The sequence below is a fragment of the Myotis brandtii genome, unplaced genomic scaffold (genome assembly GCF_000412655.1).
Source record: "Myotis brandtii unplaced genomic scaffold, ASM41265v1 scaffold187, whole genome shotgun sequence".
NCBI classification, from domain to species: domain Eukaryota; kingdom Metazoa; phylum Chordata; class Mammalia; order Chiroptera; family Vespertilionidae; genus Myotis; species Myotis brandtii.
Window position 1 is genome coordinate 2,342,928 of NW_005356944.1, and position 12,710 is coordinate 2,355,637.

Below are 12,710 nucleotides of genomic sequence, written 5' to 3' on the forward strand. Positions count from 1 at the left end.
CCCCGTCCTGGGTCGCTGACCTTCCCCGGGGCCAACGCATCGGCGGCTCCGCGTCCAGCTCCCAACCCCCTCCCCACCTTCCCTGCGGGTGGCCCCTGTAACCCCGCCTTCCGGTTCTCGCCAGCCCCGGTCACCCCCAGGCCGTCTGGGCACCCCTCCACCTTCCACAGCTTACCAGGCTCGGTCTCCGCAGTTTGCACACCCCACCTTTGTCCCTACTCCGATTTTCGTCCAAAATCTGATCCCCAGGACACGCAATCCTTCCTGTAACGGCTATCACTGCCCAGAAAGCTTCCCGATCTCCAGCCTCTGTTTTCCTCGTCAAATTGTCCTCTTTCGGCGCCTCCAGTTCATCTCCTTTTAAACATGTCTTTCCCCCATCCCCTCTCTCTCCCATCCTCCTTCTGGCAGGTAGGCCGGCTCTCTTTCCCAAGGCATCTCCATGGTACATGTGATGGAGACACGCGCCTTCTCACAAATCAGATTCTCAGAACAGTCATCACTGGAGCTCCTCACAGCTCCTTCTCAGCTCCTCTCATTTATCAACCAGAATTCCGGCCTACTCACTGCCTTAAGAGGAGGTGGGGGTGGGGGTGGACATTTCTAGGCCTGGCACAGTTGGGTTTCTCCTTGGTCATAAGCTAAATCTAAGGTGAACTGCTATTTGCTTAGGAGAGAAAAGAATTATGCCCAAATAATAGCAAAGTTATAAAGTGCCCTGTTTGCACTAAAAGCACATTATCTCTTGTGATCCTCCATCCCCGCTCCAGCTTAAAGAAGTAGGTACTGTTCCTCCAGACTAGGAAACTAAGCTCAGAGATGAACTAGAATCATAGATTGGGTTTTGTACAGAGCAGTCGGGAGTTAACCATTAGGTTACACTGCCCATGAAGATGTCGGCCTGTTTCTACCAGGGAAATGCCTGGAATGGCCAAGTAAGGGCAATGTGAAGAATGGGCTTTGCCTGAATTATTGGATTTAAGATTTTATTTATTTATGAATAATGGAATTTTAAGATTTGGCTCCTTTCTGAAAAGATATGCACACTGAAACAAATATAAAATTGAAGTACTTCCCAGACATGATTTTGGCAAGCAGAAATCATTTGTGTTAAACCCACTTGAAAACATTTACAAGGTTCAAAAAAGTCCTTTTACTGTCTGTCTGGTGTGGCTCAGTGCTTGAGCATTGACCTATGAACTTGGAGATCACTGTTGGATTCCTGGTCAGGTCAGGGCACATGCCTGGGTTGCAGGCCTGATCCCCAGTAGGGGGCATACAGGAGGCAGCCAATCAATGATTCTCTTTCATTATTGATGTTTCTATCTCTGTCTCCCTCTCCCTTCCTCTCTAAAATCAATAAAAATATATTTAAAAATATATATTTATTTTAAAAAGTTCTTTTACCAATCCTAACTAGTTGTGTCATCTCACCTTCCTGACCTTGGTTTTCCTAGTCTATAAAATGGGTTGGAAGGAAGGTCAGGGAGTTGCATTAAAAGATGACCTTGATGTTCTTTTTTAGCTCTGATAGTCTGATTCTAAACTGGAACAGTGAATCTACCACCAAATTGGAACTTGGCCTTGTGGGGTATACCTCAATATTAGCTGTAATCAGGCTATTTATTACTTATTTTTTAAAAACAGTCACTCCTTCAGGCAATGGAATCAAAGAAGTGAGGGCATAACCTGCAACAGTTCCCAGTGGTAGAAGTGAATGTGTTCATGGGGGAGGGGACACTGAGGTGTGCTTTATGTCATCAAAGAGACTCCATCAGGGATGTTAAAGCTGATGGGATGAGAATCAGCTGATCTGCCCAAGGAGCCAGAACCCCAAACCTCTGCTGCTGTACTGGTTATGGGTCTCAACAACAGCCTATTGGATTGCGGCCCAATTAGAAGACAAGGATATTAGGTCTTCTAATTAGCATAATAATAATAATGTTTTTTGTATAGTGAGCTCCCATTTTCAACATTTCATAATCCTTTAAAAAGACTTGTAACGTAAGCATCATTCTCACTTCATTGATGAGCAAACATTCGTTGTCCCACTTATTTATGCATTCATTGGTTGCTTCTTATATATGTCCTGACCAGAGATTGAACCCACAACCTTGGTGTATCAGGATGATGCTCTAACCACCTGAGCCACCCAGCCAGGGCCTACCCAACTCTTTTGATTCCTAATACATTCTTTCCACTCTGCTAGAAAGAGTGTTTAGCAGTGTAGTTAAAATCATCCATTTTGGAGTCAGGCTCTTTGGGTGTAAAACCTAGTTTTGCCACTAGCCTTTGACCTTGGGCAAGATACTTAATCTCCCTGGGATTCGGTTTCCTCACCTGTAAAATGGTATCATAATGTCGGCATCAAATGAGTTATTGCAGGTGAAGGACTAGAACACTGCCTGGCACAGAGAAGTACTCAACCAGTGTCAGCAATGATTATTTTACCATGTTGTCATTTTGCCATACTCTTTCCCAATTTGGGGAGGAAGTGTTCTCCATAAAGAGAACACACAGATCACTTGTCTCAGCTCTGTTACCAAGTTGCTTTGGAAACTTATTTTGCTCTGTAGTGCGTCAGTACAGTCAAGGATGAAGAAAACGTCCACTTCCTTTTTACATGAGTTGCAAAAGTGAATCAAATGATGTCCACCAAGTATGCCGAGCTTCTCAGAGAATCCAAATTTTCTGCTTACATTACCAAGACTCATGGAAAGGTCTTGGTAGGATTTCCTGCCACTAAACCTATAAGCCCAGCTGAATTCTTACCTCCTTCTCTCTGACACTGATTCTTCTGGCTCTTTCCCTAAATCCCCTCCCCTCCCACAGCCTCATGGCTCGAATTCCTTCTGGTGAGCTCCCTCTCTTCTGGCTCATTCTCATCAGCATTTAAACAAGCTCAAGTACTTGCCGGCTTAAAAAAATAAGCAAGAAACCCCAATCTTTCTTCACATTGCCCTTTCTCTTCATGATCACAATCTTCTTGAATCATTTGCACTCATTGGCTCCACTTCCTTGCCTTCCATTTAATCAAACATTCATTCAAAAACTATCTGGCTTATGTGCCAGGCACTGTGCTGGATCTGGGGATCCAATGATGAGTAAAATGGACATTGTCTCTATCCTCTTGGAGTTTATTGATTTTTAGAGAAAGGGAGAGGGAGAGGGAGAGGGAGAGGGAGAGAGAGAAGAGCACATGCCCCAGGGTTCAAACCTGAAACCTAGGTATGTGCCCTGATGGGGAATTGAACCCAAGACCTTTTGGTGTATGGGATAACGCTCCAACCAACTGAGCCACCTGGCCAGGGCTATATACTCAGATTTATAATCATAAAGGATAATGAGTGTCATGAATGAAAAGGTCAGGATGCTATTTGAGAATAAAACAGTGAGTTATAACCTGGTTAGAAAGGTCAGATCATCTGAGCTAGATCTGAAATATGAGAGCGTTAACCAGGCAGAGAATGAAGAATAATAATGGCCACTACCTAACATTAATTGGGAATTATCTTTCTAGCACTTGACATATTTCATTTAATTCTTGTAACAACTCTGAGGATTAACTCCATTTTACAGAAGAGGAAACAGAGTCATTGAGAGGTTGAGTGACTTACCCAGTGTCTTTGAAGCAGACAGAGGTAGAGCTGGGACTTTAATTAACACAGACAGTCTGACACTTGAGTCATGTTCTCAGCTACGGGGACACAGAGTGTGTGGGTACCAGGCCTGATGCTGCAGGATGCATGGGGTATGTGAGAGATGGAGAGAAGGGCAGTGGGAGGGGAAACAGAGGGCAAGAGAGAATGTGTGATGAATTCAGGCCAGGAAGAAAGGGACTGTTTTATTTTTCTGCAGAAGCTTCCTGTTAAATATCAGGAGACAGAACCTGATAAACCCAAAGCTCAGAATTTATGCCACCAACTGCTGAATTGGAAAGAATATGTAAGGTTCCCATCTACACGGAAAATATAATCCTTTTAGAGCTTGGAGCAGAACTGAAAAAGATTGAGAGAGGAGAGCAAGAGTTTAGATGCAAACAGTAGTGGACAGAAGAGGCTTATGCTCCATATAATTCCTGGAACTCACAGCCTTTCAAAGTACCCTATGCCAACAGGGGCAGTCATCACAGAGTACAAATGGCATTGTCGCCTGTGTAGGCACAGCAGGTCTGAGATAAATCCCATCTCCTCACCGCCTCCAGCCTTCTCACCTACTAAGCCTGATTCTCCTTGGCTCCTTGATGTTTGGAGGCAATCTGGAAAGTTCCTCAGTTCCGCCCGCCCACCCCCCCACCCCCCCAAGGAGGAATATGAGAGTGACCTGAAAATTGAAAGCCAGGGTGCCTGTGGGGATTGCTTTGGTGTGTGTGTGTGTGTGTATGTGGGTGGAGGGGGTGAGAACCCCCCAGTAGAGGCTGAGGGGTACCTGACCAACCTAGGGAACAGATGGAGGTTCAGTAGCACCGGGAATGGCTGAGATGGGAGCCACCGAGCTCTCCATGAAGCAATGACTGCACTGTCTACACCAAGACCACAGGCCCCACCTGCCAGGGAGTTCTTCCGCCGATGCACTGGTCATAGAGCCCAGTGGCCAAGGCCAAGTGAAGAATTGAGAAAGGAAAGCAAGAGTTTAGATGCAAACAATAGTGGGCAGAAGGGGCCCAGTGGACCAGCAGGCCAGTGTAATGCCAACTTGGGACATGATTTTTTAAAATATATTTAAAAAATATATTTTTATTGATTTAAGAGAGAGAGATAGGAATAGCAATGATGAGAGAGAATCATCAATTGCCTGCCTCTTGCAAGCCCCCTACTGGGGATGCAGGCTACAAACGGGGCATGTGCCCTGACCAGGAATAGAACTATAACCTCCTGATTCATGGGTCAATGCTCAACCACTGAACCAACCCAGCTGGTCAAGGAAGCTACTCTTTATCAGTTAGGTCAGAGAGACAGAAGATGGCACACGACCTTACTCCCCCTCCCCCCAATATCAGAATGCTCCATAAATCCTGAACTAGAACATCATGAAGGGAAGGGGACAGGGAGGAGAACCCTAAGAAACTGCATATACCACTTGAAATGATTGAGTTGTCTTGAGTTGGCATTTTCCAGGTTTATCATTTTTCTGCCATTAGTAGAAATGGGGTCCGAAGAACTAAGTTGAGAACTAAAGAAAATTACATATTTCCTCATTGGAGTCTGTGATTGAGATTGTAAATAAGCCTGATAAACAGGTAAAGGTCAGAAAGGTTGGCTTGCAAGGGGAGTGCCAGCACCTCACAAGGACAGACGTGACTTCCTGCGACTACCGTGGACCAGCAGGCCAGTGTAACACCAGCTCAGGACGTAATTTGCAAAGAATAATCATGTATTTGAAAGTGAAAGTCTGCAGATGAGCCAAGGGAGAGTCTTAAGTCAAATGGGGCATTCTTATGGCAGGGTGTGGAGAGGCGGGGCCTGGAGGACAGAAGAGAATCTTACCTGGAGCCCCCTTACACAGTGTAGAAAAGTCTGGGGTTCTAGGAGCCCTGAGGGATGTGTTCTGAACTGAGCAAGGTTGTGAGTCAATGCTGTTGTTGACTAAAGTGAAGAAAATGGAATTGCTCTGAGGACACAAAAGTATTACATCCATTTATCCTTGTCCAACTTGGATTCAAAACAGCCCTATTTTATGGACCATCTCTCTAAAACTATTTTTAAGTTCCAAACCTAAACGCTATTAAAAACTGGGCCTAATAACCCATTTTAATGGTTCTAATCCTTCTAGGAGCAGGCTGGGATCAACCAGGATTCTCAATACATTTTATTTTAACCTGTCAATAACGAACCACTCCTATCTCCTAAGAAGCATATGCCACAAACCCTTGGTAATACAGACCCCTTGAAAAAATGTCTGATCATACCCGTATACCTGAAATAAATTTGGGTAGCATCTGCTTACTACCAATAGCTGAAGGGAAGTCTTTGGGGTTCCTTAATCAAATTGCACTGGAAAATGTGAATTGTGCCGGGAAACCTACAGTGCTAGAACCCAACAAGAGTAGATTTAGTGCACATCTTTGAAATATAGAAATTTTAGGTCAGTTTTCTGTATTGTAACTTAATTTACTTGTGCCGTGGCATTATTATTGTTCAACTATTAGTGGCACCCGAAACTTCCTGGCGGTTAGAAACAAGACTCTGGAGTCTTATGGCCTTGTTGAAATCCTGGCCCATCACATTATAATTGTGTGACCTTGAACAAATTATTTAATTTCTCTGAGCCTTGGTTTTCTCATCTGTAAATAAGAGATAATTTTAAAGAAGTTGTGGTAAGAAATTAAATAATGCATGTCAGGTGCCTGATGTCTGATAAGGAGCATTATTTTACTTGTTTTGTATGTAGGCAACTCTTGCCTTAAGTAAAACATACAGGCATACCTTAGAGATATTACAGGCTTAGTTCCAGACCAATGCAATAAAGCAAGCATTGCAGTAAAGGAAGTTGTAATCTTTTTGCTGGTGGAGGGTCTTGCCTTCAATCTGTAAAAAAAAAAATTGTAAGACAATTTGTAAAAACACAACATCCTTGAAGCACTATAAAGTGAAGTGCAACAAAATGAGGTGTGCCTGTAATGATGTAGGAAAATCTAGATTTGCATAAAAGGTTAATGGGAGAGGTTATTTGTATTGCAAAGGTATTCTTCAGTTTATGAGAGAACTGAAAACAAGTTTTTTTTTTAAAAAAATAGTCAACTTTCCATGTCGAAAATGATTTGATTCACACAAAATTGGGTTTGTATGATGTTTTAGGAACACAGCTCGTGTACACAGCACATTACATCTGGAATATAATCACTCAGGCCAGGCCTGAACCACTGTGACAAGTTAACAAGAGCAATCCTGGGTATTCCCCACTCCCTTTTACAAAAGGATTAGATGAGTTTTCTGTGGTTTCAATTCAATATAATGAAAAAAGTCTCCACCAAACCACTGCTGACCAGAACTGGAATGGGTTGATTCTGAGGTGGCGAATTTCCCAACACTAGATATCATCTTGTCAGGACTGTTGGAATGACTACTGCATGAAATAGGGAGGTGAATTAGGGCAGTGTTTCCCAACCCTATACACACTAAATATATTGTGCAAAGTAGATCAATTCTCTATCTTGAATACCAGGAAGACATGAGAAAGGAGGTAGAGAGAGCCTATTCAGGAAGAGGGGTGAGGATAAAGAAAAGGAATTGGAAAAAATATTGTTCCTCTGGTTAGGAAATACTAGATTAAATGACTTCTAAGATTTCTTCTAATTTGAAGATTCTAAAACTCAAATTGTCTCACAGATGTTATTTTAACTACATTCCTGGGGGAATTTTCCTATTTTAGTTGTGGAAAACTAGAACATAACACCTAAAGTGAGTGGTAAAATGGGAAAATAATTCAGACATCCTGGCCCCTTTAGACTTTTGATCCCACAGTCTGTTTTCAACTGGTGAGAATGAAAGTTGGGGAAACAGAGATAGAAATGGCCTGAAAACTAGAACAGATGAAAATCAAGTCAAATTAAGAAATCAGTGAAAAATCAGCTCAATGAGGTTCCATATACCAACTTTAGAGATTCTGTACATCAGCATTCCTGGTAAAGTACTTCAGAGTACCGTGGACACACCAAAGACTGATCCAAGACTGAACACGTGCCGTCAGTGTCCTTTCTAGTGGGGCCCCTACAAGACAGATCTTTGTCCCAGTTAGCCTATTTGTCTTTCAAATAAAGTTGATCATCTGGCCTTTGGATCAATAGATTTACTTCGCCGTCTGTGACTAGATTACATTGCTGTTTCCATTCCCAAGGCTTCTATGCCACAAAGAATACTTCCTTCCTAGTGGATATCAGCAGGTAGGACAAATGCACCTGCCTAGAAAGAAGGTAAAAGCCAATCACAGAGGGCAGAACCACTTTGTGCTACAGATTTTATTGGTTATCTAGGAAGAGGAGAAATTGGACACTAACAGGAAAGGAATAAGATCTCCTGGGCTGGCCCCAGAACCTGCTACTGGTGGAAAAACCAGAGACTCTGTGCAAAGGGTGATTCTCAGCCAGGAAAAACAGGAAGCAATCCAGTATCATTGTCAGTTATTTCAAGGAGAGGAAGAGAACAGAATGGAGTGAAGAAGAAAACATGACTCTAGTCATATAAACGTTGGTAGTGTTCTGGGGTTGGAGGATCTTTACTTTGCCCATAAATCTTAGAATGAGGAAGAATGAATGCTGTAGTCCAAGAAGTGGCACAAAAGTCAGCACCACTATGGCCTCTAGTGCCCCTCTCACCTAACATTCCTCTGCACAAACATCCCTGTTTGACCCCTGATAGGAAAGCAGAGAGAGGTGAGTAGTGAAGCTGCCCCAGATTCCGTGCTCCAGGTGGAGAAGGCCTCAAGAAGGTGACGGGATGAGCTAATCTGAGCTTGGTGGCCCCATTTCCAAGGATGTGATTAGTGGAGAGGCACCTGGGACCTGCTCCACTTCAGGAAACCCGGTTATGGGAACTGGTGGGGGACAGACTTTGCTCAGGACCTGAGAGAAAGTTAACCCTTTCCTATTGTCTGTATGGGAAACAGCTATTTTATTTTATTTTATTTTATTTATCTTCACCTGAGGATATTTTCCCATTGATTTTTAGAGAGAGTGGAAGAGAGAAGGAAAGACAGAGAGAAATATCAATGTGAGAGAAACACATCGATTGGTTGTCTCCTGCACGAGCCCCGACCAGGGCATGGGCGGGGGAGGAGCCTGCAACCAAGGTACACGTCCTTTACTGGAATCAAACCCCGGACCCTTTGGTCCACAGGCTGACACTCTATTCACTGAACCAAATTAGTTAGGGCAGAAATAGCCTTTTAATAGTTCTCTAGAGTGAAAGAAACCCCTCAAATAGACTTCATTTTGCATCAGCCTGATAAGGGGGACCTCAGGAATATTTTTCACCTAAGTTCTTGGGATCAGTCTCTTCAGGGCCTTCGACTGCTCTAAGGGAGCCTGAGAACAAGGCAGGACCTAAGAAGTGTCTAGGAATGACATACACAGAAAGGGCACATTCAGAAGGGAGAGCCAGCTCCAGTCCCTAAAATGTGACTGTTCACCTGGCAGCATCCTCTAGGAGGTCTGGTTTCATTCAAACCCTTGGGTTTGGGTCAGAATCAACCTGGGGCTCTTCAGGTGGGGTGTCTTCTGGCCAGACAGGGGATTTCTTCTGAAAATAAACAGGATGTCCAAGCTGGACAGGAAACACTAATCAAAATCCTGAGGTGTGTGGAGGAGTGGAAGCAGAATTAGTACACCACTAAGTCTAAGGACTGGGAGAGCCGGCCCTCTGAAGGCACTGCTAAAACCCTGGACACCAGGGCTGAAAACATCCAGAGCAGCATCCAAAGGCTTGTTGGTTGACCTAGTTGACGAAGGTGACTTTAATGAGTAGATCATTTAATTTCTTTGGGCCTCAAATTTCTTTATCTATTGAAGATAATTGATAACCTCTATAGTCCCTTCGGGCTCTAACATTCTATTGCTCTAAAAATGAGGTCTGAGTAAAAAGAGTTTTAAGAATGTGGAGTCAGTTTCCCGGCCCATGCACCAAAAAAAAAGAATGTGGAGTCAGTCCAATAGTAGATTAGACCCCAGACCCTAGACAGGTTGGGGGCAAAAACTGCTGGGTGAGAGAAGGGCTGGATGCTGTGGCTCATTCAAGCCTTAGTTTGTGGGAGATGAGGGCATCTGAGTTCACTGGCTCCTTAGTTTTTCAACAGAGGTGTTTGCTTCTCATGGTAATATTCCTGTTCCCATACTATAGAATTCTGAGACAAGCATTCAGGCAGGTCACATCCAGGTGGGAGATGCACTGGGTAGCTGTTGGGGAGTGGAAAGAGAGGTTTAAAGATTTTTGTTTCAGCCTGGCTGGTATGGCTCAGTGGTTGGACAGTATAACCTATGAATGAGGAGGTCACGGTTTGATTCCTTGTCAGGGAACATGTGTGGGTGCTGGGGTCGATCGCCAGTGTGGGGTGTGCAGGAGGCAGCCAATCAATGATTCTCTCTCATCATTGATGTTTCTCTCTCTCTTTCCCTCTCCCTTCTTTTTTGAATTAAATAAAAACATATTTCTGCCCTGACCGGTTTGGCTCAGTGGAGAGAGCATCGGCCTGCAGACTGAAGGATCCCGGGTTCGATTCCGGTCAAGGGCATGTACCTTGGTTGAGGGCATATCCCCAGTGGGGGGTGTGCAGGAGGCAGCTGATCAATGTTTCTCTCTCATCGATGCTTCTAACTCTCTGTCCTTTCCCTTCCTCTCTGTAAAAAAAATCAATAAAATATATTTAAAAAAAATAAAAACATATTTCTTAAAAAGGATTTTTGTTTCAGATTTGGCTCTGCCATTTACAAACTCAGTGTGATACAATCTCTTCTTGGAACCTCAGCTTCATTATTTATAAAATGATAACAACACTTCCCATACAAGATTGGGAGGACTACTTAGGATAAATAAGAAAAAGCAAAGACCATTTAGCACAGAGGAGATGCCCGCCAAATGTCAAGCCTGCATTAACCCTTGCCTGACTACAGGGGCTTATGCTGTGGAAGTCCTGATGGCAGGCCCTTATATCAAAGGTTAACTTCCTAAGTTCTGCCTACAACAGGGAGGGAGGGGTGGGGAGCTGTGTCCCTAGCTACCTCTGTTAGGCCTCTCCTGACTCTAGGATGGTGTTGGGCATTCCACTGCATGTTCATCCCTGAGGCTCGCTCCAGGGACAAGAGCTGGAGGCCCACATGACCCCACCCTTCATGACCCCACCCTTCATTCCCAACACCATTTTCAAGGTGGGGCATTTTCTGCTGAGCCAATACTCTCTCTCCATGGGAAAGACTTTAAAGAGCCATCCACCCTGGCCGGTTTGGCTCAGTGGATAGAACAGGGCTGGGCAAACTTTTTGACTCGAGGGCCACAATGGGTTCTTAAACTGGACCGGAGGGCCGGAACAAAAGCATGGATGGAGTGTTTGTGTGAACTAATATAAATTCAAAGTAAACATCATTACATAAAAGGGTACGGTCTTTTTTTTTTTAGTTTTATTCATTTCAAACGGGCCGGATCCAGCCCGCGGGCCATAGTTTGCCCACGGCTGGGATAGAATGTTGGCCTGTGGACTGAAGGGTCCCGGGTTTGATTCTGGTCAAGGGCATGTACCTCGGTTGCAGGCTAGATCCCTAGCCCTGGTTTGGCACATGTGGGAGGCAACCAACCGATGTGTCTCTCTCACATCTGTCTCTCTCTCTCTCTGTGTCTCTCCCAATCCCTTCCACTCTTTCAAGTAATTAATAGAAAAATATCCTTGGGTGAAGATTAACAATAACAATAGAGCCATCCTCATTACCTTGGTTTTTCAACCATCAAATAGTCTCACAAAAAAACCACACACACACACACACACACACACACACACACACCAAACAACTGTCTCCCAAGATACGGTGAGAGTTAAAAATTTATATAAAGAGCCAGTGGTGACAACAGGCAGTCATTCCACTACGTTAGCTCCCTTCCCCTTGGCAGCGCCCCTTCCTAAAGGGGCACCTGAGAGAGCAGGGAGTGAAAGGCTCCAATGATTCCCCAAAAATGCCAGTTCATCAAGGGTGCAATGGTATGATGAAGAATTTTCCAGAAATAAAAGCCACCTTTTTCCAACAGATTTACCTGTGAGCAACTGAAACGGGGAGAGTGGTCAATAGCGCTGAGCTCAGGCTCAGGAGAGCTGTGATTCAGGTTTCAGCAGACGTGTTCTTTGGAGCAGCACCAAGGTTGTGCACCGGACAGGCACTCCGCCAGCTGCCTGCCTGTTCTGTCCAATCCTGGCTCCGTGGAGCTGAGGTGGAAGAATTCTCCCTGAAGGAAAGCAGCCAACACCCTGTCCCACCCTTCTCCTTGGGCAACTCTCGGCCAGGCAGGAATCTCTCACCGGTTTCCTTTGGCTGCCCGAGGAACCAGCAGCCACATCACCCGTTTGGGCCCAACCCCCATTCGCCACACCCCTCCCTGAACTTGCCCCAGCCCTGAGCTGGAGTCTGGAGGGACTACCTTCCTTTCAGCAAGAAACACCGCGGAAACCCCAGAGCTTCTCCTGCCCGTGGAGCTTAGGAAAGCCAGCGCCTGCCTTTTCCCTGGGGGCGAGGTCCCCTTCCGGAGGGGCTGGCTGGGCACCCTGGCATTAGGCCTGGGGACATGCTGGGGACAGGCTGCCAGTGAAAATACAGGCCGCCCAGTTGTGTATTTCAAATGCCCCAATAAATTTTAACGTATAAGTTTGTCCCAAATATTGCATGGACTATACGTATGCTTATCGAGTTTTTATTATCGCTTTTGAAACTGTAACTCAAATTCAGCTGTCCGTCCGGCATTTTTATTTGCTAAATCTGGGAAACCAGAGATTGGCCTGGGGCACTTGGGGCAGCCCCCCCCCCGCCCCGCCCCCGCAGTGGTGAGTCTGGTTGGGGGTCAAGAACCGGCTTGGGGTCCCGCAACCGCGTCTTCTCCCCACTGAGGGCGGCAGAAGCGTTTTGGAAGGACCGTGGGAAAGTCTCCTTCTTTCGAGAGGAAGGAGGAGTCGTGGCCTGGCTTCCTTCCCGCTCACCTCCAGCCTCGCGCGCGCCCGCGGGCTTTTCCCAGCCCCGCGTC

At 45.2% G+C, this 12,710-nt stretch overlaps 1 protein-coding gene across 1 annotated transcript in view; it reads right to left on the bottom strand.

Annotated features, from left to right (window-relative positions):
* The window catches only part of SPTBN2 (spectrin, beta, non-erythrocytic 2), a 48,732-nt gene extending 36,816 nt beyond the window's left edge, over nt 1-11,916 (bottom strand). Inside the window, exons 1-2 of the mRNA XM_014538222.1 lie at nt 11,733-11,916; nt 6,426-6,527 (exon numbers count right to left, since the gene is read on the bottom strand). Of these exons, the coding sequence (XP_014393708.1) occupies nt 6,426-6,475 (50 nt within the window). The 5' untranslated portion in view covers nt 6,476-6,527; nt 11,733-11,916. The remainder of the gene's footprint in view (nt 1-6,425; nt 6,528-11,732) is intronic.
* Nucleotides 11,917-12,710: the final 794 nt, after the last annotated feature.